A 23,811-nucleotide genomic window follows, 5' to 3' on the forward strand; every position below is an offset into this window, starting at 1 on the left:
GTCCGGCTAGGTTGAAAACCGTTCCTACCAAGGATTTTGCGGGTCTCATGTCATTTTCTGGTCCCAGGAACTCCCATGTCTTCCCCAATTCTGGCCAGTGTGTGTTATCTCCTCCCTTGGTCTTCTTTGCCTCAGTGATTTGCAAACAAAGATGTTGGCGTTTCTATGACTTGTTATCCAGACCCTCCCTAGTTCTAGGAAATGTTGATTTCTCCCTTCTTTTCTGGAATTCTTATCATTTAGGTGTTCAGCTTATCTTTTGAGAGGGGCAGTTATGGGCACAGACTGGCATCGCTCTATGCATCTAGCTGGGTGGTATCGGTCTGTATCTCCACTTTCTCATCTATAAAAATGGGGATACAAACAGCACCCCCTCCATGGGGGGCGATGCGGGGATGCACAGGTGTGTGCATGCCAAGGGACAGGAACAGCACCCACACACAGGTGGTGAGTCCTGGCCCCCACCCCTGCAGCTATCCCCTTCGGTCACCGAGGCCTCTGAGGGCCAGGCTGGCTCTCCACTGGAGCGCTGACCAGGGCGACCACCACACACTGTGTTCCTGTGGCTTTGCCGTTACAGCCTGGGAGGGTCCCTCTTTCTCTTTCAACCTCCCTTGAATTGTTCCCTTTCCTCTCATGGTTTTCTTTTCTTTTGCATCTTAAAAGGACAGGCTTATTAGGAGAGGGGAAAGGAGAGGGCCCGTGCCTCTGCCTGCGTTCAGTGCAGCGTCCCCACGTCCCCGAGGCCCTCGTCTCAGGCGCTGCTGCTGCTTTGTCACGTCTGCTCCTGCGCTTCTCCGTTCCTCCCTCTTCCTCACGTGTCTGGTGGGCTGTCCAGTTGCATTTGAGGGAGCGGTTACCCCAGTGGCCACGGCGTATTGCCTGGTGAGCGGGGAAGCAGGACCCGTCCGGCACCCCCTTAGTGCCCCAGCAGCTGCTGCAAAGAGGCGCCCTCTTCTCTGAGGGCTGTGGGTGGCACAAGCTGGGGCCCAGACTCTGGGAGTCGGGGTGGGGGCAGGCCCCACGTCACTTAGGCCCTCACTGTCCAGGGGGCCTCGGTGTGGGGACAGAGACGCTGTCTCCCTCCAAGCGGCTTCCCGCGGGTCCCCCTGCACATGCCTCCGGCGGCCAGGCCCCCAGTGCCCGGCACCTGCAGTTCCACAGCCTTCCACCCCTTTGCCGCCCCGGGGTCTTGTCTCTCTAAGACCTTTTCCCTATCATTGAGGGGGCGAGGGGGTTGCCCCACCGTGTCCAGCGGGACACGCCCCGTCCCTGAGCCAGGGTCCTGGGCCGGGTGTGGCTGGCCCGGGCGCGGGCGGCTCTTCCCACGCCACTGCGGGCGCCAGGCCCGCTTAAAAAGCAGTTTGGGGGCCGAAGGGGGGGCCCCGCCGCTGTCACGGAGGCGGGGCGCGGCGCCCGAGTCGGGCGGGCCACGCTGAGAGGACAGCTGAGCCCGCGCGGCGCCCGGGGCCGGCTCCGGGCCGGGTGCCCGGCGGAGGGGGCTGCTCGCGGGCGCGGGCGGGACAGCGCTGCGTCTTCCCGGGAGGCGCGGGGCCCGGCCCCCCCGCCCCGCCCCGCCCCGCCCCGCCCCGCCCCTCGGGCCTCCGGCCCCGCCCGCACCGGAAGCGCGTGCGCTGCCCGGGCCACGTCGCGGGAGGACCGCACCGCCTCCTATCGCGAGACTCCGTCCTCTGCGGCCGGCGCCGCCGGGCCCAGATCGCGCGAGACCGCGGAGGAGCAGGAGCGGGAGGCGCGCGCGGCGGCCGCTACGGGCGCAAGATGGCGACGGCGGCCCTCGCTCTCGTAAGTGAGACCCCGGGGCCGCGGGCCGCCGCCGGCTGGCGGGATGGGGCCGCCGGCCCGGCCGGGGCGCCGGGGGCCCCCCGAGGCTGCGGCGGTCGCCGCGGGCCGCGGGCCCTGGTCGCGCGAGGCGGGGGCGGGGCGGGCGCCGCTTCCGGCCGCGGGGCGCCGCTTCCGGGCGCGGGGCGCGGGCCGGGCCGCCCGGGCCCCGGGGAGGGCGGCCCGAGGGAGGGGGCGTGCCCGCCCGCAGCCCTTCTTCGGCGCTTCGCTGCGAGCGCGCGGCCTGCGCCGGGGCTCTCGGCCGCGGGTGCATGGGGGCCCGGGGCCCCTGCCCGGCCCGGCGGGCGCCGATGACCGGTGAGGGCTGGACCCGTCTCCCCGGAGCGGACGCCGACGCCGGGAGGGCGCGGCGCTGGCGCAGGACGCCGCCCTGCAGGGGGCCGCGCGGGGCTCAGCTCGGCTGCCGCGCCCTTCCCGAGGGAGCCCCGGGAGCCGGGGGAGGCGAGCGCGGGGGGTCGAGGGCAGCCTCGCCCGCCCCGACTCCCGGGGCGGCGCCGAGCGGAGCCGGCACTGCCCGGCCGGCCGCGGGGCTGGAGCGCGCGGCGCCCCTCGCTGCTGCAGCCGCGGGCTCGGCGCTCGGCCGGGCGGCCTGGTCGCGGACCGGCCTCGAGCCGGAACATCGCGCTGGGCTTTCTGTTTGCGGCGGCCGCGAGCCCGGGCCTCCCGCGCCAGAGTCTGGCGGGCGCGCTCGCGTCCTGCCTCTGGGAGCGGTGTGCCCGCGGGCCTGCTGGGGCCCAGCGAGAGCCGCGCGCTCGCCCCGGCAGGCTGGGCAGCGGTCGCCGTGCCGCCCTGCCGGGCTCTGGCGGAGCGGCGCTGAGGTTGGCTGGGGATGGGGGCGCAGGGAGACGCATACGGGCCTCCCCTGGGTGTCCTCACCTGGCGCTGCAGACGCACAGCCTTTCCCCGCTGGGGCGTGTGCTCCAGGCTTCCCGACTGCCACCCCCTCTTGGGGTCATCGTCCCTGGCCCTCTCTCTTCCCACCGTGAGGCCGCTTCACCTCCTTCCTGTGGGGCCCAGTGTCCGGGGCTCCCCAGCGGCCTCTGCCTGGCCTGCCTCTCGTCTTCCAGCTGCGCTGTGCACAGTGGGCATCCTGTGTGGGGACTGAGCAGGTGGGGCGCAACCTGCTCTGGTGACCGGTGGTCACTGGCGCCCACGGCTGGCTGGCACTGACACCAGTCCCAGGAGACAGGCCCGCAGGGTCCCTCACCCCGTGACGCATCTGGGTTTCTGGCAGGATCAGTCCTTCAGGCTGTTGACCAGCAGCAGGGCTGGAGCTTGGGTCCCAGGGTGGCCCTCTGCCCTGGCCGCCAGAGGGGGCTTTGCCCCTCAAGTCAGTGCTCAGGGGGTGCTTTGTGACCACAAAACTCTCTGTGTTCGTCCCCAGAGGCTGATAGCGAGTGACTGGTGGTGACGATCACAGTTTTCTCTGAGTGCCCTTGGCACCTGCTCCGAGTGGAGCGCTGGGCAGGCAGGCAGGGCCTGGAAGCCCCCCCAGCAGCGTTCCCTCTTCAGCATGGTCCCGGGTCCCGTGTTGGCCATAACCGTAATTTGGAGGAGCAGGAAGTTACTTAGGACCGCGTCCCCTCTCCAGTCTCTTGCCCGTGACGTACCTGCCACCTGCATTGCCCCATTACCCTGCTGAGCCAGGTCTGGAGCTGCTGCCCACGTGGCCGACTCCGTACACCAGAGCCCCTTGGTCTCGCCTGGTGTGCCTCAGGGGCATGACCCAGCTGTCGACTGCCGTCCTGGAGTGGCCCTGGGCAGTGGCACCACGGAGGGAGCCCACCCGCTGTGCGCACCCCCGGGACAGCCCTCCGGTGTCTCCGAGCGGCTGGGCAGGCACTGGCGTTGCCACTCTGCTGTGGGCCAGGCCAGGAGTCGTCTACCAAGGTGGCCTCCCTGGGGTGAGGGGAGACAGCCTGCGGGCCAGGAACTGGCCTTGAAGGCTCGAGCTGTGTGGACAGAGGGCCGCTCTGATCAGGAGAGGACAGGTGCTCTCCCAGCTGACAGGAGCACGGGGAGCTCGCTGCCCTCTCTTCCCGCCCCTCTGGGCACCTGCTGGCGACTTGGCTGCCCTAGATTGTGCTGTGGTTCCTGCCAGCCAGCTGCTTGTGGCAGCTGTGGTGGCCGCGGTGTGCCCGGGCGGGCGCAGAGCGGTGTGGGCTGGGTATGGTCAGGACTCGGGGCTGAGCCAGACCGGGTCACGCCCAGGCTCCCACCAGCCTCCCAGGCCGGCCGTGGGGGAGTTCAGCCCTGAGCAGGGAGACGAGCGAGGGCCTGGGGGGTGTCTCGGGACTGTCCCTTACCGCTCTCCTTCCTGCCTGCAGCAGGTCAATGGCCAGCAAGGAGGGGGGTCCGAGCCGGCGGCGGCCGCGGCAGTGGTGGCAGCGGGAGACAAATGGAAACCTCCACAGGTACTGACCTCAAGCAGGCCCGCCCGCCTGCCTGCCGGCCGCCCTCACACCCTGGGCCCAGAGACCTGGCTGGGGCTGGGCGGGAGGAGCCAGCGACCCTCCTCTGCCCCCCTCCCCTCGGCCTGGCTGCGGCCTCCTCCTGGGCCTGCCTCTCCCCTTCGCGTCTGCCCCGCTGCTGCGCGGGGTCAGCTGTGCGTGTCCTGGAGGCCGGGCAGATGCGCCGCGTGGGGCCTGCCCCTTGCCCGTGCGCACGCACGCGGGGCCGGGGAGGGGGTGCACCCTTCCAGAAGGTGCAGCGTGGCGGCGGCGAGAGCGGGTGTGCCTGTCACGTCTCTGAGTTACTCAGCCGGACCAGGCCAAGCGCAAGTCAGCGCCCGGGAGGCCTTGCCCTCCCTCTTGTCTTGGAGGGCCTCAGGGTGGGCTGGGTTGGCACGTTCTGGCCTCCAGGCATGCCCTTGGGGGCGAGTCCTCCGGGAGGCGGAGCTGGGCCGCGCTGCGGGCCAGGGGTTCTTTGTGCTTCTCCGCTGCGTCCGAGGGCTCTGGCAGGGGCCTGGCGAGGCAGCCGGGCCCTGTGGCGCCCTTCTCCGCCCCCAGCCTGCTCAGGGGAGGGGTGTGGTATGCAGCTTGGCTCCTGGCAAGAAATGGGGCTGAAGCTGGCGCAGGGGAGGGCAGGGTGTCCTCCGGCCGGCCGGCCGTGGGTTGGTGGGAGAAGGGCCTTTTGTTTGCCCAGACAAAGAGGAGATTGAAAGCTTGAGCCTGGGAGGCAGCTGGCGTTGCTAGCCCTGTGCGACAGGCTCGCGAGTCCCAGCCCTGCTCGACGGCCGCTCCCACCGAGAACCTGGCTTGGGCCCAGCTGGGAGGGGCCTGCAGGGCCCCCCTGCCCCGGGACCCCAGCCAACGCAGGGGCGGGTTTGGGCCAGCCGGCCCCTTCCTGCCACCTCTGTCCCTCTGTCCTGGCTCATCCTCGTTCCTGGGCCAGGACCCTGCCCATCTGCTCCCTGTCCTTGCCAAGGCTATGTCTTGGGGGCTGGTCACCCTGCCACTAGACACCCCGGGCCCACTGAGCTGGCGGCAGAGGCCCGGCTCAGATGTCCCCCTGCCAGTGGCTGTGCGGCTCCCCCGCTCTCACGGCTGTTTCTCTGCAGACGGCTCGGGTGGGTTTTGACAGAAATGTAGACGTGGTCCTCGTGGCACCTGCTCTGGCCTGCAGGGAGCAGTGCCTGCCCCCACCCCAAAGCCTCTCCTGCTCCAGTTTGGCTCGGGTGTGGGTGGGTGTCCACCTGTCCCCCTGGGCCGCTCCGCTCCCGCCTTCTCTTCTCGGGGTGCTGAGCACAGCCCGGAAGGAGCTTGACAGAGACGGGACTGTGGCCTTAGGGACACTCCTGGCCAGGCCCACAGCATGCAGGGTTGGGTCACAGGGTGCTGCCTGGGCTGCGCCCCAGAAAGGTGCTGAGAGGCTCTGTCCCTGCTTTCTCTTTCCTAGCTAGGAAATCCCTAGCTAGAGAAGAGTCTGTGGGAGGCAGGATCAGGGCCGTGGGGAGTGTGGGTGCCGGGGTGCCAGGCAGTCCGGGAGCGCGGAGGCTCTTGCCTGGACTCGAGGGGCGTTCTGGGGTCAGGCCTGCTGCGGGCTTGGGCCCTCGTGGGCTGGGCTGGAGGCCGGGGCCCGCGGTGGGGTGGGGGCCCGCAGGGAGGTCTCAAGCGAGCTCTTAGCAGTGTCCCCACTCCCACCCCCAGGGGACAGACCCCATCAAGATGGAGAACGGCCAGAGCACAGCCGCCAAGCTGGGCCTGCCCCCCCTGACGCCCGAGCAGCAGGAGGCCCTGCAGAAGGTGAGTGTGTCCCTGGCCCGCAGGCCCCGCGCCCGAGGCCAAGGCCGGCCCCCGCGCCTGACCGCCCCTTCCCACAGGCCAAGAAGTACGCCATGGAGCAGAGCATCAAGAGCGTGCTGGTGAAGCAGACCATCGCGCACCAGCAGCAGCAGCTCACCAACCTGCAGGTGAGCCGCGCCGCCGCCCGCCGGGGAGCCCGCGCCCGCGCCTCCTCCTCCTTCTCTTCCTCCTGTGCCTGCGGCCGGCGTCCCCACAGGCGGCGGTGTTCTCTCGGTCTCTCAAGGTCTCCTCGGGACCCCAGGGTCCTCCCCGCGGCCCGAGTGGCCCAGCCTTGCCAGCCGTTGAGGCCCACGCCCGCTCCCTGCCCCTTCTCCGGGCCCTGCCCAGCTCCCAGTCGGCTCTTCTCGGACTTCCTGCTGCGGCCTCAGGGTCACCCCCGGCCCCTGCCCCCCAGGCCGCGCTGTGCAGCCCGTGCCCAGCGGGTCGGCTGGGCCTCCCTGCCCCCACGGCTGTCAGGCCCTACCGCCTGGGCTGCGCCCGCATAGAGAGCAGGCTGGGCCCTGCACCAGACCTGCGGCCAGAGGCTGCGGGCCTGGGGAAGAGGCCAGGGTGAGGCCCACAGGTGCCTGGGCCTCGAGCCCCCGCCCCCCCTCCCGCCCCCCCGCCAGTCACACGGCCAGGAGCTGCCCTGGCTCTTCGCCGTGTTCGTCCGCCCCTCCTCCTCGTCCTCCTCGTCCTCCTCCTCGTCCTCCTGTCCCTTTCCTTCTCCCCCGGCCGGCCGGCCCGGCTGCGAGGCGGGCACCTGGGGCTCTGAGGCCCCTGGGCAGGTGCCAGCGGCCAGCCAGTCGGGCCGCAGTGTGGGAAGGCAGGCGGGCCCTGCAGGCCGGGCGGGGACTCCGGGCCTGGCCGCCGTCTGCGTGAGGTGTGACGAGAGCGGGGACTGCTCGGCGCCAACAGACTGAACTCTGTCTTTACTGTCTTTCAGATGGCAGCAGTGACAATGGGCTTTGGAGATCCTCTCTCACCTTTGCAATCGGTCAATAGACATGCTCACTTCTTCCGGGGCTCATGTCCTTAGTCAGGCTAGAGGGGGGCAGTGCAGCCCGCGTGCTGGGGACCTTGCTCCCCTAGCCGGCCCTGCCCGCCAGCTCAGGACAAGCGCAGCAGAGCGCCAGGCGTGGCGGGGCCAGTGGTGTGGGCGGGCACCCACCGGGACGCCCGGGGAGGCCTCCGTCTGCTGTGAGGGCCCGCCTTAAAACTAACCGGCCAGGTAACTGCAGCGGGCAGCCGGCCAGGAGGGTAGCTGCCCACGCCAGGCCACCTAGCCCAGGCCACCTGCATGCACGGCGGTGCCTGGGCCTCCAGCTCTGCCGTCCCCAGGCTGCCCTGGCTCCTGGGTTGGGTCAGGAGGAGAGGAGGGTCCTAACTCGTGGCCCCACTGGAGGGTGGACGATGGCCGGGGGTGGGGGGCGGGCACGAGTGAGCGAGAAAGGTGAGGCCTCGGGCCTGGCTGTCAGCGCGGGGTAGTGGCCGTGACCAGAGCGGGCCAGGGAAGAGGCCGTGGCCGGGCCTGGGCTGCTGTGGGCAGAGGAGTCTGGGAAGGAGACGCCCCTCCTTCCCCTGGAGGCAGGCTGAGGAGGCGGCCAGGCCCCCCGGGAGCCTCCGGTGGGGACAGGGCCCTCTCTGGGGGCCAGCCCGGGTGTGCTGCACCCCAGGAGACTGGCCGGCCCTTGAAGGCTGGGCAGCTCCAGCGCCCTCTCTGGGAAGGTCGGCCGAGCCCTGGTCTGGGGGTGTCAGGGTATGGGCTCTCTGTCCCGGCTGTTGGGGCGTCCACGGTGACAAGACAGGTAGCCTTGACCTGGGGGCAGCTGGTGATTTGTGTCTAGACTGCCTGGTGTAAAAGGGGGTGCAGCTCCACCTGTGGGGGTCCTTGGTCTCAGCAGGTCCTTGGTCCTGAGGCCTGGTGATGGGGGGCCCCATTGGGGGATTTCTGAGTTTGGGGGAGAGAGGGCTGTATCTTTAGGGAGGGAGGCCCAGCCTGTCCTAGGCCTGCTGGCGTCTGAGGAGGAAGCTGGTTGCGGGTCACGGGGGCCTTTAACGTGGGTGCGGGAAATCTTGTTTGTGGAGGGCTTGGAGCCAGGGTCCCCTCATATTTGCCTGCCCCGGGTCTGCAGCCCCCTCCTGGAGGCCTGCTGTGTGTGGCTCTGGGGAACCCCCCCTGCCTTGGAAGTGGCAGAGTTGGGGACCCCCATCCCTAAGGCACGATGGTCAGGCTGTCCGGGAGGGGGGGGGGTCACATCTGCCCATGCAGGACCCTGGGCCTGGCCCCTTCCCAGTGCTGGGAGCCCTGCTGCCTCTTGGGGTGCCCCTGGCCTCCTGGCGCTGCAGGAAGTGGCTGCAGAGGTCCTGTGTGGGGGCAGGGCCTCCACTGCGTCCTCTGTAGGGCGCCCCTTCTGGGCACCTACTCTCCTCCCTGGGGGTCTCTACTGGGTGGTAGCTGCCCTGTCTTCTGCTTCCCCTTCTGCTCAGCCCCAGTGGGTCCCTCCAGCTTGGATGGCTGCCCCTGCCCTCTTCCACGGCGCATTTGGCCAGGGCCCCGGGAGGACCTCGCACCCAGCCCAGGGCGCCTGACCCAAGGCTGGAGGGTGGGCCGGGCAGGCCGGCATGTGCCCCTGGCTCCTGCCCCGCCGCCATTGCTGCCAGTCTGCCTGGGACCTGGGCTGGCTGCGTCTGTGACCTGCCTTCAGGCCTGGCCTGCCTTCCTGGGGGTGGGGTCCTGCTGACCCCGCCACCCTGAGTCACTGCAGGGGCCGAGCCTGCGCCGTGCTACCGTGGGGAGCCCTCCCCACAGGGAGCTGCGGGGGGGGCCGGGAGAGGAGTGGGCTACCCGGCCTCTTCCCCACTCACTTACAAGCCAGTGGCTTTCTCTCCCCTCTGTCCTGCTCCAGATGGCAGCTCAGCGGCAGCGGGCGCTGGCCATCATGTGCCGGGTGTATGTGGGCTCCATCTACTACGAGCTGGGGGAGGACACCATTCGCCAGGCCTTCGCCCCCTTTGGCCCCATCAAGAGCATCGACATGTCCTGGGACTCCGTCACCATGAAGCACAAGGTGAGGCTGGTCCTCCTGCCCTGCCCTGCCCCCACGCGGGCTCTCCCAACTTAATGTGGGTGCCTCGTCCAGGGCTTTGCCTTTGTGGAGTACGAGGTCCCTGAAGCCGCACAGCTGGCCCTGGAGCAGATGAACTCGGTGATGCTGGGTGGCCGGAATATCAAGGTGAGGCCCGGGCGGCGCGCTCCGCTTGTCACAGTCCGTGGCCTCCACGGGACCAAAGCTTACCGGGGCTCCTGGTGTCTGCCCCCAGGTGGGCAGGCCCAGCAACATCGGGCAGGCCCAGCCCATCATCGACCAGCTGGCGGAGGAGGCACGTGCCTTCAACCGCATCTACGTGGCCTCGGTGCACCAGGACCTCTCGGACGACGACATCAAGAGTGTGTTCGAGGCCTTTGGCAAGATCAAATCCTGCACGCTGGCCCGGGACCCCACAACTGGCAAACACAAGGGCTATGGCTTCATTGGTGAGCCTGGGGGCCGGGGCGGGGCTGGCCCTCACACCGCTCCCGGACGGGCAGGGCCGGTCCTCACCACCGCACCCCACCCCCACCCTGCAGAGTATGAGAAGGCCCAGTCGTCCCAGGATGCCGTGTCTTCCATGAACCTCTTTGATCTGGGGGGCCAGTACTTGCGGGTGGGCAAGGCCGTCACCCCCCCTATGCCCCTGCTTACACCTGCCACGCCTGGAGGCCTCCCACCTGCGGCTGCAGTTGCTGCGGCTGCCGCCACAGCCAAGATCACAGCTCAGGTGAGGCCCGGGCAGTTCGACTGTGGGCAGCACAACACAATCCTCTGGGGCTGCTGCCTTAGGTGGGCCTGTGAGAGGCAGCCAGAGCGGAGCTGAGCACGGCGGCCTTTTGGATTTCAGGAAGCAGTGGCTGGAGCAGCGGTACTGGGCACCCTGGCCACTCCTGGACTGGTATCCCCTGCACTGACCCTGGCCCAACCCCTGGGGGCTCTGCCCCAGGCTGTCATGGCAGCCCAGGCCCCGGGAGTCATCACAGGTGAGGTGACAGGTCAGGGCTTTCCTCTCCCCCTTGCCCATCTCTTGGCCTGCACGTGCCGGGGTCACCTCTGTGGGATGTGCTTCCCTGTGGGACATCACCTCTGTGGGACATCGATGATGACCTGGAGGGGGAGGTGACAGAGGAGTGTGGCAAGTTTGGGGCCATCAACCGCATGATCATCTACCAGGAGAAGCAGGGCTCCTGGGGTGGGGCGAGGTGGGTGTGACCCCTGGACCTGTTGGATTTGCTGCAGGTGTGACCCCCGCCCGGCCTCCCATTCCGGTCACCATTCCCTCCGTGGGGGTGGTGAACCCCATCCTGGCCAGTCCTCCCACGCTGGGTCTCCTGGAGCCCAAGAAGGAGAAGGAGGAGGAGGAGCTGTTTCCGGAGTCGGAGAGGCCAGAGATGCTGAGCGAGCAGGAGCACATGAGCATCTCGGGCAGCAGCGCCCGCCACATGGTCATGCAGAAGCTGCTCCGAAAGCAGGAGGTGGGCGCCGGGCCGGGCGGGGGCGGCTGGGAGCACGGGGCAGTGGCTGCAGCTCTCGGCTCTCCCCACAGTCCACCGTGATGGTTCTGCGAAACATGGTGGACCCCAAGGACATCGATGATGACCTGGAGGGGGAGGTGACAGAGGAGTGTGGCAAGTTTGGGGCCGTCAACCGCGTGATCATCTACCAGGAGAAGCAGGGCGAGGAGGAGGACGCGGAGATCATCGTCAAGATTTTCGTGGAGTTTTCCGTCGCCTCAGAGACTCACAAGGCCATCCAGGCCCTCAACGGGCGCTGGTTTGCCGGCCGCAAGGTGGTGGCCGAGGTGTACGACCAGGAGCGCTTCGATAACAGTGACCTCTCCGCGTGACCGCGCGGCCCCTGGACCTGCTCCCTGTCCCTGCGGGTGTTGAGAGTCCTGGGTGGTGTCTGGGGCCTGCGCCCCGCGCGCGGATAAAGGTGCAGATGCTGCTGGCCCTGAGCGTCCCCCTGGACCGTAGTCCTGTGTTTATTGGGCAGGGGCCCCGGCCTCTCCCCGGGGCGGGGGCGGGGCGGGGCGGGGCGGGGCGGGGCGGGGCGGGGCGGACCGGGCTCCTGCGGGAGGCGGCTGGCGGCGCGGGCGGGGCCGCGGGGGTGGCGCCGCCGCTCGCGGACTTCAGCTCCCGTCCTGCCTCGCGCTCGGGGACGGAGCGCTTCCCAGCAGGCCGTGCGCGGGCCGCTACGGGTGCTCGGAGGCGCCGGCGCGCGGGGCCTTCTGGGCATCGCAGTTCCCGGGGCGAGGGCGGGCCTCCCTTCCCGGCGGGCTGCGCGGCGGCCGGCGGGCGGCGGCGGGGCGGGCCGGCGGGTGGCGGCGGCGGCGGGTCCGGCGGCGGCGGGCGAGCGGACGGGACCGGACGAGCCGAAGCGGGCGGGCGGGATGCGGGGCCGCCCCCGCCCCCGGAGCGCGTGAGCGCCGCGGCCGCGCCCCCCGCCAGGCCGGCGGCCGAGCCCCCCGCGGGCCCGTGCGGGGCGCCGCCCGCGCGCACCATGCTCAGGTGCATCCCGCTGTGGCGCTGCAACCGGCACGTGGAGGCGGTGGACCGGCGGCACTGCTCGCTGCAGGCCGTGCCCGAGGAGATCTACCGCTACAGCCGCAGCCTGGAGGAGCTGCTGCTCGACGCCAACCAGCTGCGCGAGCTGCCCAAGGTGCGGCCGCCGCGGGGCTCGGCGCGGGCGGGGCGGGGCCGGGGGGCGGCGGCGGGAGCCCCTCGCGGCCCCCCCCCCCCGCGCGGCGGAGCCCGGGGGGGCGCGGCCCCGGCCGAGGCCCGGCCTGACCCGCCCGCCCGCCCGCAGCCCTTCTTCCGGCTGCTGAACCTGCGCAAGCTGGGCCTGAGCGACAACGAGATCCAGCGCCTGCCGCCCGAGGTGGCCAACTTCATGCAGCTGGTGGAGCTGGACGTGTCCCGCAACGGTGCGCGGGGTCCGCGGGCGGGGGCGCGGCGGGAGGCCGCGCGGCCTGACTCCCCTCCCCCCGCAGACATCCCCGAGATCCCCGAGAGCATCAAGTTCTGCAAGGCCCTGGAGATCGCGGACTTCAGCGGGAACCCCTTGTCCAGGTGGGTGGCCGCCGGGGCCGGGCCGGGGCGGGCGGCGCGTTCCCCCGCGGGCGTCTGAGCGCCCCTCCGCGCAGGCTCCCGGAGGGCTTCACCCAGCTGCGCAGCCTGGCCCACCTGGCCCTGAACGACGTGTCGCTGCAGGCGCTGCCCGGGGACGTGGGCAGGTGCGTGCCGGGGGCTGGGGGTGGCCGCCCCATCCTGCCCTCCCCAGGCCCCGCTCGCCCTCACCCGGGTTCTCCCTCAGCCTCGCCAACCTCGTGACCCTGGAGCTGCGAGAGAACCTGCTCAAGGCCTTACCTGCGTGAGTGCCCCCCGCCCCCATCTTCCCCCTGCGGCTGCCGGAGGCCTGGCGGCGGGGCCCACAGCCACGCGCCCCTGCTGCCTCCCGCAGGTCCTTGTCCTTCCTGGTCAAGTTGGAGCAGTTGGATCTGGGCGGCAACGACTTGGAAGTGCTGGTGCGTGGGGGCGGGGCCGGGCAGGGCAGACAGGGCGGGCAGGGTGGGCAGGGTGGGCACTCCTCTCACACCCTCTGTCTCTACAGCCTGACACCCTGGGGGCCTTGCCTAACTTGCGCGAGCTGTGGCTGGACCGGAACCAGCTGTCCACGCTGCCCCCGGTGAGTGAGGGCGCGGCTGCCCTGGTCTCCTGTCGGGCTGCCCCTTGACCCGTGTCCTCTCAGGAGCTCGGGAACCTGCGGCGCCTGGTGTGCCTGGATGTGTCCGAGAACCGGCTGGAAGAGCTGCCCGCCGAGCTGGGCGGCTTGGTGCTGCTCACGGACCTCTTGCTGTCCCAGAACCAGCTGCAGCGGCTCCCCGACGGCATCGGTGGGTCAGCGAGGACTGAGCAGCACGGGACCAGATGAGGGGCTGGGCTGCGCCTGCCCGGCACCAGATCTGAGCTCCCAGGCTGGGGGGCCAGGCAGGGGCTGGGGCCGGGGGGGGGGGGGGTGGGCTGGCTGCCTTCTCTCGGGGATGGGAAGCTGCAAGGGTACCCAGGGGGTCGCGGGTCAGGTGGATTGAGAGACGGCAGGTGGCTTTATCCGGGGCTTGGGGATAGGCCATGGGGTTGGGGGGGGGTGCCTGGAATTCATGTTTGTAGACCCGGGAGCTGTTACAATATTTCGAGTCTCGTATTTCTGTACATTCGCCACTAGGTCAGCTGAAGCAGCTGTCCATTCTGAAGGTGGACCAGAACCGCTTGTGCGAGGTGACGGAGGCCATCGGGGGCTGCGAGAACCTGTCTGAGCTGGTCCTCACGGAGAACCTGCTGACGGTGGGGCCCACCCTGGGCACAGGACAGGCTTCCGGGGACCTGGGTGGGGGCGCAGTGCTCGGCGAGGGCCCTGGAAGACCCCGTCAACTGGCCCTTCCCCACAGGCCCTGCCCCACTCCTTGGGGAAGCTGACCAAGCTGACCAACCTCAACGTGGACCGGAACCGCTTGGAACTGCTGCCCCCCGAGATCGGGGGCTGCGTGTCCCTCAGCGTGTTGTCTCTGAGGGACAACCGTCTGGCTCTGCTACCCCCTGAGCTCGCCCACACGGCGGAGCTGCATGTGTTGGACGTGGCTGGGAACCGGTGAGCACCATCCCCCCATCCCCCCAACCCCACCCCCGCACGGAGCCCCAGGACACACGCCTGACGCACGGTGTCCGCAGGCTGCGCAGCCTGCCTCTGGCGCTCACCCACCTCAACCTGAAGGCCCTGTGGCTGGCCGAGAACCAGGCTCAGCCCATGCTGCGCTTCCAGACAGAGGATGACGCCCAGACCGGGGAGAAGGTGCTCACCTGCTATTTGCTGCCCCAGCAGCCAGCGCCCGACCTCGGTAGGTGTGGGCACCCGGGGGGGTCTGGCCCTGGCGTGGGCTGCACTGATGCTCACCTCTTACAGACGCACCCGGGCCAAGGAGCAGCCCTTCGGGGAGCTGGAGTGACGCCTTGCCTGGTCGCGTCAGCGTCATCCAGTTTTTGGAGGCGCCCCTGGGCGATGAGGACGCCGAGGAGGCGGTGGCCGAAAAGCCGGTATGGGGGGGTGGGGTCCCCCCACCAGCCGCCCGCCCGCCTGTCTGCCTTACTGGCCCCACCTGACGCGGGTCTGTCTCCCTCACTCTGGGCCCACGGCAGGGGCTGCAGCGCCGGGCCACACCCCACCCCAGCGAGCTCAGGGTGATGAAGAGGGGTGTCGAGGAGCGCCGGGGCGAGGCTCACGCCCAGCAGCAGGATCCCAGGCCACCCTCACCCTCGGAAGAGGTGCTTACGGGCATGCAGGGGGTGGGGGCACCCCAACTAGCTGCATTTTGCCTATGGCTGGGGGGTCTTTTTCGGGCCCCAAGAACTGTGTGGGGCGGGAGCTCAGGAGGACCGGCCCAGGGCGGTGGTCCCGCCTCTGCCGCTTGGGGTGTCACCAGCCGTGCGAGGGGCCAGTCTTAGGGCCAGGCAGACCCCACCCTGTCTGTGAGGTTCTGGTCATTGCTCGGCCATGCGGCTTCTGCTTTTTTGGGGGTGTCCTGGTCCTGTCGCGGCGTCGCTGGGGGTGACTGCAGGGGCAGCACCTCACCAGGGACGCCGGCCGGGGCAGCCGAGAGCTGTCGGAACCATCCTGAGCCACGGGTGCTGGTTCTGGGCCTCACCCACCCGCGCTCGCCCGGCTCCGCAGGAGAGGAGGCTGAGCACCTCGTCGGGCCTGAGCGGAGACTCGCACCCCTCTGCCGGCACCTCCTCTCAGGGGGATGCCGAGGCTGCGCCCGCCGAGGCAGAACCCGACCCACGGGGAACCCCGCCCGCCAGTCTGGAGGAGGTGGCCGAGGAGGCTTACGAGGAGGTGAGGCCCAGGGTGGGGCCGGCCAGTGCCGCCTGCGGGCTTCCCGGGCTGCGGAGCCAGCGGAGCCGAGCCCCGCCTGCCGCTCTGGCCTGGGGCGGCCCCTCCTCGGCCCTCAGGGTGGCCCCGTCTCTGCTTTCCCCGCAGCCCACAGTGCGCTTTGCTGAGGACGCCCTGCTGCCCAGGGAGGACGGCGAGCGGGAGGAAGGGCAGCCTGAGGCGTCCTGGGCTCTGCCGAGTGGGCGGCAGCGCCTCATCCGCAAAGACACGCCGCACTACAAGAAGCACTTCAAGGTGTCCAAGCTGCCCCAGCCCGAGGCCGTGGCGGCCCTGCTGCAGGGGGTGCAGCCCGGCGGGGGGGGCCTGGCAGGGCCCGGCAGCTGGCACAACGGCCCCCACGCGCCCTGGGCCCCGCGGGCCGAGGAGGACGAGGACGAGGACGAAGCTCGGGAGGCGGCGGCGGGCGAGGAGGAGGAAGAGCCCGCGGCCTCCGCGCCCTCCGTCAAGGTAGGTCTCGGCCCTGGGGCCTGCCGTTCTGGCCACAGGTGGCCCCTGGGGCTGCTGACCGGATGAACGGGCCTTGTGGCCCCCCCCGGGGGCCCGGTCACTCCCTCCTCTCTGACTTACGTCTCGGGCCCACCTGAGGGCAGGGCCACGGGGGCCGTGGGCACTGGGTGCCCCCAGGCCGTGTCCACGTGGAGCCGCAGGCCCGGCCCTCGCCCGGCGCGGCGGGGGTGGCCTGGCGCTGCGGAGCTTGGTGTGGTCTCCCGCTGTTCTCTCGCGCCTGGGGCCTGGCGGCTCACTGCATGCTCGCTGCTCCCGTCCCGACAGGGGGTGTCGTTTGACCAGGCCAATAACCTGCTGATAGAGCCCGCTCGCGTGGAGGAGGAAGAGGTCTGTACTGTCGCTCTCTGCTGGCCGCCCCGCCCGCGCCGCCTCCCGCTGCTGCCCGCGCTCCCCCCGCTCCTGCTCCTGCTTTTCCTGCTCCTGCTCTCCCTGCTCCCGCTCAGGTCTCCTCCGCGCCCGCCGCAGAGCGAGGCTGGGCCGACACGTCCCCACGCGGCCCTGAGGCCGGCTGACACCACCAGACAGGGACGGCGCTGCCGCCGGGCAGCCCTACCCCGGGATTGGAGGCCGAGGGCCGAGCCGAGGCCCTTGTCCCCGAGGCATGGACCTTACGGACCCGGCTGCTCGGTGCCCTGGGCCTCGCTCTGCCGCGCCTGGACGGGCTGCGACAGAGGCGGCCACTGAGAGGGCTAGCCCCTGCCCCTTGCTGTGCCCCCGGGAGGCCTCGCGCAGCCCGGGCCCTCGCACATCCCACATCCGTTCTGTTCCAGCTGACGCTGACCATCCTGCGGCAGACCGGAGGCTTGGGCATCAGCATCGCGGGTGGCAAAGGTTCCACTCCCTATAAGGGGGATGACGAGGTGAGCAGCTACTCGTCAGGTTGGGGCTCCCCTGAACCCGCAGCTCCCCTGGCCCCGCGGTGGGCACTCAGCTCTCGCCGCTCCCTAGGGCATCTTCATCTCCCGCGTGTCCGAGGAGGGCCCGGCTGCCCGGGCTGGGGTGCGCGTGGGCGATAAGCTCCTGGAGGTGAGCCTGGCCCGGGCCTGTCAGAGCAGCAGCTGCGCCCCGGTCCGCAGGAGGCGGGAGGCACGGGGCGCCCAGGGCACAGGCTTCTCGGGGAGGGGAGAGTGAGGCTCGGGTGCTGGTGGGTGCCCCCCGGGGCCCTGGCAGGGCGGGGCCTGCTCTGGGGAGCGGGGGGTCCCGGAGGGGACAGGCCTGAAGCCCCCACCCACAGGTGAACGGCGTGGCCCTGCACACGGCCGAGCACCACCAGGCCGTGGAGGCGCTGCGGGGCGCCGGGGCCTCCGTGCAGATGCGGCTGTGGCGGGAGCGCATGGTGGAGCCCGAGAACGCCGTCACCGTCACACCGCTGCGGCCAGGGGACGACTACAGCCCCCGGGAGAGGCGGGCGGGCGCCCTGCGCCTGCCCCTGCTTCCCCCCGAGGCGCCAGGCCCAGGGCCCCTGCGCCAGCGCCATGTGGCCTGCCTGGCGCGCAGCGACAAGGGGCTGGGCTTCAGCATCGCCGGCGGGAGAGGCTCCACGCCCTACCGGGCCGGCCACGGGGTGAGGCGGCGGGCGCAGGGGGTGTGGGGCCGCGGGGGGCGGCTGGTGCTGACCGCTCCCGCCTCTAGGGCATCTTCATCTCCCGCATCGCGGAGGGCGGCGCTGCCCAGCGGGCCGGCACCCTGCAGGTCGGAGACCGCGTCCTCTCGGTGAGCACCCTCCCGTCCTGCTCCTCTGCCCTGCTGGCCCGCGGGCCCCTGACCGCCTCTCCTCTCGCAGATCAACGGGGTGGACATGACCGAGGCCCGGCACGACCACGCCGTCTCCCTGCTGACCGCTGCCTCCCCCACCATTGCCTTGCTCCTGGAGCGGGAGACTGGGGGCACCCTGCCCCCCAGCCCCCCGCCAGACTCGCCCTCATCGCCATCTGCTGCCACCACCTTCGTGGTTCCTGCCACCCTTGGGGACCCCGGGCCGCTGCGGCTAACCCCCAGCCTGCTGGCCGCTGCTTTGGAGGGGCCATACCCCGTGGAGGTGAGGTCCCGGTGCTCGTGTTGGTCCCCGGGGAGCGGGCACCCCAGCCCCCGGCCCTGGACACCAGTGTCGCGTCCTGTGCGGTCACCTGTACCTGAGTCCTCCCGCCACAGCCGCCGGGCTAGGCCCCACCCGGGCCCTGACCGACACCCTCTGTGCTTCTCACATGCAGGAGATCTGCCTGCCCAGGGCTGGGGGCCCACTGGGGCTCAGCGTGGTCGGGGGCTCCGATCACTCCAGCCACCCATTCGGCATCCAGGAGCCCGGCGTGTTCATCTCCAAGGTAGGGCGGCCCCGGGCTGGGGGATCCCGGGCGAGGGTCTGCGGCCCCAGCCATCGCACGCTCCCTTGTTGACAGGTGCTGCCGCGAGGCCTGGCTGCACGCGGTGGCCTGAGGGTCGGGGACCGCATCCTGGCGGTGAACGGGCAGGACGTGCGCGAGGCCACGCACCAGGACGCGGTCAGCGCCCTGCTCCGGCCCTGTTCGGAGCTGGTGCTGCTGGTGCGGCGGGACCCGCCCCCGCCCGGCCTGCGGGAGCTCTGCATCCAGAAGGCCCCTGGGGAGAAGCTGGGCATCAGTGTGCGAGGGGGCGCCAGGGGCCACGCGGGGAATCCCTGTGACCCCACGGATGAGGGCATCTTCATCTCCAAGGTAGGCCTGCCCCGCCCGCCCGCCCGCCGGCCCGGCCCTGGTGTCCGGCAGCCCCTGTGAGGACGGTTTCCCACAGGTGAGCCCCACGGGGGCCGCTGGGCGCGACGGCCGCCTGCAGGTGGGGTTGCGGCTGCTGGAGGTGAACCAGCAGAGCCTGTTAGGCCTGACGCACGGGGAGGCGGTGCAGCTGCTGCGGAGCGCAGGCGACACCCTGACCGTGCTGGTCTGCGAGGGCTTCGAGGCCCCCCCGGAGGTCAGTGCTCCCCGGCCTGTGCCTGCCGGTGCAGGTTCTGATCTGGGAGGGGGCGAGGGACCTCCAGACGGGCAGCGCCCCAAGGCCATGGCCCTCAGGCCTGGGCAGGTGAACACGCCTGAGGTGGGCGCGGTGCCTCCACCTGACGTGCCACCAGACAGCAGCTCAGGCTGACCCAGCAGGAGCCAAGACTGGGGGGCAGCTACTCTCTCAGGCCAGCATTGTCTCTTGGACGGGCCCCCTGGGTCTTGCTGTCCTTTCTGCTTTCATATGCCCCGGGGTTCCTGGGCTGATGTGGCCACCCCACGCTTCCCGCGCTGACACCTGCCCCCATGGTGGGCGCGTTTTCTCTGTCACGGAGGAGCGGCCGAGCAGGGTGGAGGTGCCCCAGCTCTGGCGCCGGGGGCTGCAGGAGGCACCCTGGGGAGTTGGCCAGCCCTGCGTGGCTGGACGGTAGTTCCCCGCGGAGAGCAAGAGTTGCTGCCCCCAGGGGGCAGGTTGGGGGTGCCGTCTTCCCTGGTACCTTTGGCACCCACGCTGCCTCGCTCTGCTCGCACCATGGTGTCCTCGGCAGTGAGGCATTGGGGTCACGGCGAGTGGGGCTTGTGCAAATCTGCCGCCTTTTCCCTCACAGCTTGCGGGATGTGGCTCTTGCCGAGGAGAGCTTGCCCCGTTGGGAGCTCATTGAGACGGTGTGTGTAGCATCTTACAGCCCCTGGAAGCGCAGCTGGGCCCGGTCTCTCCTCTGAGGGGGTGGCTAGTGCCCCACGGGCCCCACGCCACGGGAGCTGTGGCCTGTGCTGTGCCGCAGCCTGCACTTCTGGAGGGCTCCCACTGGCACCGCCCTTCGCTCCATGTCCTGTCATCCGCTGGACAGGTCGCTCGCTCCCCTTGTGGAGCCTGGGGCCGTGCAGACCTGCAGTGTCCACATAGGGCCTGAGGTCGCGGTGCTGCCAGGATAGGGCTCGCGGGCACAGCCGGGTGCTTCGAGAGGCTAGTTAAGGTGGCTGGACATGCACCCCATTTCCCACGGGTCCAGAGCATCCCTGGGGCCTGGGGGCCCCGTCCTCGGCGCTTCTGCCTGCAGCGGGTCAGTGTCCTCTGGCGCCGGAGCCCTCCACGTGTACACGTCCCCGTCTTGCCTGCTTCCGAGGGCTGCGGCCCCCCCTGTCCCAAGCACGCAAGCGCCCGCCCGCCCCACGCTGTAGCCCAGCCGGGCAGTGGGCACCCTCCTGCCGCTCCGGCCGAGCTGCCCTTGTTCTCTTCTGAGAGACACAAGCAGAAGCGTAAGATGATCTTGAAACTCGGAGGCCGTGCCGGGCGCCCTGGGCAGAGCAGCACCCCGCTGCGGGGGTTGTGGCTGCTGGCGTAGGTTGCCGTGGCCAGGCCCGTCCATCGGTGACGCCATGTCCGGGGCCGCCAGGTCGGTCTCCTGGGGTGGAGCGGCCACTCCCCACCAGGGCTCCGGGCCCGCGCCGGCTCCGCTGTGTGGGGCGACAGCTGGCCGCCTTCCCTGCTGTGTTCGAAGCTCAAGCTGCCCGGGGCTGCGGCTCCCCTCGCGCACGAGCTCCTCTGGCCTGAGCGTCCTCCCGGGGGGGGCCTGCCCGGCCCGCGGCCCTGCTGCTGGGGAGACCTGGGACCGGCTGCCGCGCTCAGCTGTCTCCCAGGCCCTGTTCCTGCCCGGCAGGCCTTCTCTGGCCGCTCTCTGCCGGCTCTGCACAGCCGTAGTCGTCACTGCCCCCGGGGTCTCAAGCGCAAGTGTGTCCAGCGCCCACGGCCCGGCCCACCCCCGCTTGCGCAGTCGGCACCCAGCGCCCCAGCGGGCGGGGCACGGCCGGCCTCTCCCAGGCCAGCCACCGCTGCTGCTCGCCCGCCCCCCCCCCTCAGCCAGGCGTGGCCTCTGGCGCTTCTGGCCCGGTCTCCAGCCCAACCCGGGAGTGGAGCTGAACGCCAGCCCCGTCTGCCCCGCAGGTGTCGCCGGGCGTCATCGCCAACCCCTTCGCGGCCGGTGCCGGCCGCAGGAACAGCTTGGACAGCATCTCCTCCGTCGACCGGGAGATGAGTCCCGAGGGCCTGGGCAAGGTGAGAGCCACGAGGCGGGCAGCCCCGGGCCGGGCAGCCCAAGGTTGGCCCCTGTTGACCGGTGCCACTCTGCTCACAGGAGAAGGAGCTGCCTGGATCCTCCCTGCCGACCCCGCCATGGGGGCCGGAGGCCCCGGTGAGTGGCAGGGCCCACCACGGGGTCCCAGGGGGCCCGCCTGCCAGAGGCGTGGGTGGGGGTGTCCGCGTCGGGGCGTGGATGCAGAACCAGAGCGGGAAGCCCCCGGAGGAGCCCAGTGTCCACCGCCAGGATGGAGGGCGCCGTGGGCAGCTGGCGGGAAGGTGGCTGGTCTGCTGGGCAGTGCCAGCAGAGGGCCCTACCTGGATGCCAGAGCCCCACCCCGCCGCCGCGTCCCTGCTCTCCGCTTTGTCCCCCATTCGTCTGGGTCTGCCTACCTGTCCCACCTCTGCCATGAAGCTCTCCGCTCCCCCGCGGCAGTCCCTTGTCCTGGACAGATGGCCGCTCACCCCGGGCCTCCCACCTGCTCCCCACCTTGGGGGACAGGGAGAGCTGCTGATGGCAGGCCGAGGACAAGCCCCTGGTGCTGGTTGAGGGCGCCTCCGGGCCTGTCTGGGGACAACTGGGCTGTGACCAGGGGGCCAACTGTTCTCGGGCCCCGCGGCTGCCCCTCATCCACCGCTGCTCCTGCAGGCCCCGCCTGGGACGCCTGGAGCGACGCTGGCCAGAGCCTCCTGCTCGCCCGGCCAGCAGCAGGTGAGCTCCCACAAGATGGTGTGGACAGTGCCGCCCCCCCGCCCCGTGACCTGGGACTCGGGGCACCACCATGGAGCCTGTGACGGCTCACCCTGCCCTTGGGTGTGTGGGGTCCTCGGGGCCAGTTGCCTACCCCTCCCCGCTGCGGAGTGGGGTTCTGCTGCCGAGGCCAGGCCTGGGCCCACTGTCCAGGTGGGCAGCAGCGGACCCCCGGGTTCTAGCACACTCTGTCTCTCCCTCACCCTCTCACCCTCGTACCTGGACCCGGTCCCCTCCCGGTCTCCCGCCCCTGTCCTCTGCAGACAAAACCGGGGGTGATCCAGCCGCTGGCTCAGGCCTGGCCTAGGGGCCCCCCGGCCCCCGGGGGCAGAGGTGACCCCCGCACTGTGAGTGCCCCGCCCGCGGGAGTGGGGTGTGGGAGGAGCAGTGACGGCCGCGGGGCAGCTGTCCAGCACGGCTCCCTGTGCCGCCCCAGCCCCCCTCCCCGCCCTCCCCCGACGCGCTGCCCACCAACGTGAAGCAGGCCTACCGCACCTTCGCCGCTGTGCCCGGCCCGGCCCTGCCCCTGCCCCAGGATGGACCCGCGCAGGTAGGTGCCGCCCGCTCCCCCTGCCCCGCCGGCCCAGAGGGGCCTGGGGCGTTGTCTCAGGGCCCGCTCCCCCCAGACCGCCCTGCCCGGGCCCGCCGCCCCCCCGGAGCAGCTGTCCTTCCGCGAGCGGCAGAAGTACTTCGAGCTGGAGGTCCGGCTTCCCCAGGCCGAGGGCCCCCCCAAGCGCGTGTCCCTGGTGGGCGCTGATGACTTGCGGAAGATGCAGGAGGAGGAAGGTAGGCGGGGGCGGGGGGCAGCTGGGGTCAGAGGGCCGGGGCCGCGCGGTCCTGGGCTGACCCGCCCGCCCCCTCCAGCCCGGAAGCTGCAGCAGAAGCGGGCGCAGCTGCTGAGCGAGGCGGCGGCCGAGGCGGGGCCCCCCCTCCGCGCGGTGGGGCCCCACGACGAGGAGGAGCCCGAGGAGGAGCTGCCCTGGGCCGGGTCGGGCCCCGCCTCTGGGTGAGAGCCCCCGCCTTCCCCGGCCGTCCTCCGCCCGCCCGCCCCAGCCCTTCGAGCCCCCACGCCCTGTCCCTTGTCCAGGCCCGGTCCGGTGTCCTCGCCACCCCCGGGGGGCAGCGCCCCGGTGCGGACGGCCAAGGCGGAGCGGCGCCACCAGGAGCGGCTGCGTGTGCAGAGCCCGGAGCTGCCGGCGCCCGAGCGGGCTCTGTCTCCGGCCGAGCGCCGCGCGCTAGAGGCCGAGAAGCGGGCGCTGTGGCGGGCAGCCAGGTATGGCCGGTGGGCGCGGGGGGGGGGGGACGGGCGGGTGGGCAGCAGGCGCTGGCGGCCCTGCCCACCCTCCCTCCACGGCCCCGCAGGATGAAGTCCCTGGAGCAGGACGCCCTCCGCGCCCAGATGGTGCTGAGCAAGTCCCAGGAGGGCCGCAGCAAGCGTGGGCCCCTGGAGCGGCTGCCCGAGGCCCCCTCGCCTGCGCCCACCCCGTCGCCCACCCCCCTGGAAGGTCCGTGGGACCCCGGCAGGGGGAGGGCTCAGCCAGCGAGGTGGGGGTCTCTGCCAACGGCACTTCTCGCCCCCCCAGACCTCGGCCCCCAGACCAGCACCTCCCCGGGACGCCTGGTGAGGAGCCAGCGCAGCTGCCTGCCCCCCCAGCCCTGCGCGCCCCGGCTGGGGCTCGGGCCCCCCACCCGCTCACTCTCTGCCTTCTCCCCTCACGCTGCGAGGCCCCGCCCGGGAGGAAGCGCGCCTACCGGCTGCTGGCCGCCCTCCCCTCCTCCAGGCCCGTCTGTGGCGTGCAGGTACCGGCGCCCACCCGGCGCCGCGCCTGGCCCTCCGGTGCCTTCCCCGCCTGTCAAGTGCTGATGCTGGGGCATGGGGCACCCCCCACTTTCTGACTGGGCTCTGGGCGGCTCGGGGGAGTTCTGGGCGCCACCCCACGCCCTCCTTCTCCCCGTTTCAGTCCCCGGACTTTGTGGAAGAGCTGAGGTCCCTGGATCCGTCCCCCAGCCCTGGTGAGTCGGTGGGTCAGGGCCGGCGGGCTGCGGGCACCTGCCCCTCAGCTCACTGCCCCCGCCCACAGGTCCACAGGAGGAGGACGGAGAGGTGGCCATGGTGCTTCTGGGCCGGCCGTCACCAGCTGCGAGGCCCGAGGAGGTGGCGCTGTGCAGCAGCCGCCGCCCCGTGCGCCCCGGCCGCCGCGGCCTGGGCCCCGTGCCCTCCTAGAGGAGCAGCTGCCCGCCCCCCCCGCCCCCCCTGCCCCCCCTGCCCCCGCGCGCGTCTTCTAGCCTGAGGTTAGCGTTTCCAAGAGACCCCTCCAGAGTC

The 23,811-nt window shown here is 71.2% G+C and overlaps 2 protein-coding genes across 2 annotated transcripts; both read left to right on the top strand.

The window, feature by feature from the left end:
• The first annotated feature begins 1,757 nt into the window (after positions 1–1,757).
• PUF60 (poly(U) binding splicing factor 60) lies at positions 1,758–11,206 on the top strand. The gene is made up of 12 exons (XM_084229133.1): positions 1,758–1,803; positions 4,188–4,274; positions 6,009–6,104; positions 6,182–6,271; positions 7,090–7,140; positions 9,053–9,214; positions 9,287–9,379; positions 9,468–9,681; positions 9,775–9,965; positions 10,086–10,221; positions 10,478–10,713; positions 10,785–11,206. Exons 1-12 carry the CDS (start codon positions 1,780–1,782, stop codon positions 11,082–11,084), a joined length of 1,680 nt encoding a protein of 559 aa, XP_084085259.1. The 5' UTR covers positions 1,758–1,779; the 3' UTR covers positions 11,085–11,206.
• Positions 11,207–11,740: 534 nt separating this feature from the next.
• Positions 11,741–23,712, top strand: SCRIB (scribble planar cell polarity protein; the record flags this gene model as incomplete). Its single annotated transcript, XM_084229655.1, has 37 exons — positions 11,741–11,899; positions 12,047–12,164; positions 12,231–12,309; positions 12,384–12,473; positions 12,554–12,610; positions 12,701–12,764; positions 12,851–12,925; positions 12,989–13,133; positions 13,463–13,581; positions 13,686–13,885; positions 13,966–14,132; positions 14,198–14,328; positions 14,431–14,556; positions 14,963–15,127; positions 15,272–15,631; positions 15,956–16,018; positions 16,462–16,551; positions 16,640–16,717; positions 16,926–17,255; positions 17,324–17,404; positions 17,475–17,729; positions 17,902–18,012; positions 18,088–18,381; positions 18,458–18,634; positions 20,606–20,716; positions 20,796–20,852; positions 21,387–21,449; positions 21,752–21,835; positions 21,925–22,038; positions 22,115–22,274; positions 22,353–22,494; positions 22,576–22,761; positions 22,851–22,993; positions 23,072–23,109; positions 23,214–23,288; positions 23,450–23,509; positions 23,578–23,712. The coding sequence occupies 37 exons, from the start codon at positions 11,741–11,743 to the stop codon at positions 23,710–23,712; spliced, it is 4,902 nt and encodes a 1,633-aa protein (XP_084085781.1).
• Positions 23,713–23,811: the final 99 nt, after the last annotated feature.

Source organism: Talpa europaea (genome assembly GCF_964194135.1).
Source record: "Talpa europaea genome assembly, chromosome: 3".
Classification (NCBI taxonomy): domain Eukaryota; kingdom Metazoa; phylum Chordata; class Mammalia; order Eulipotyphla; family Talpidae; genus Talpa; species Talpa europaea.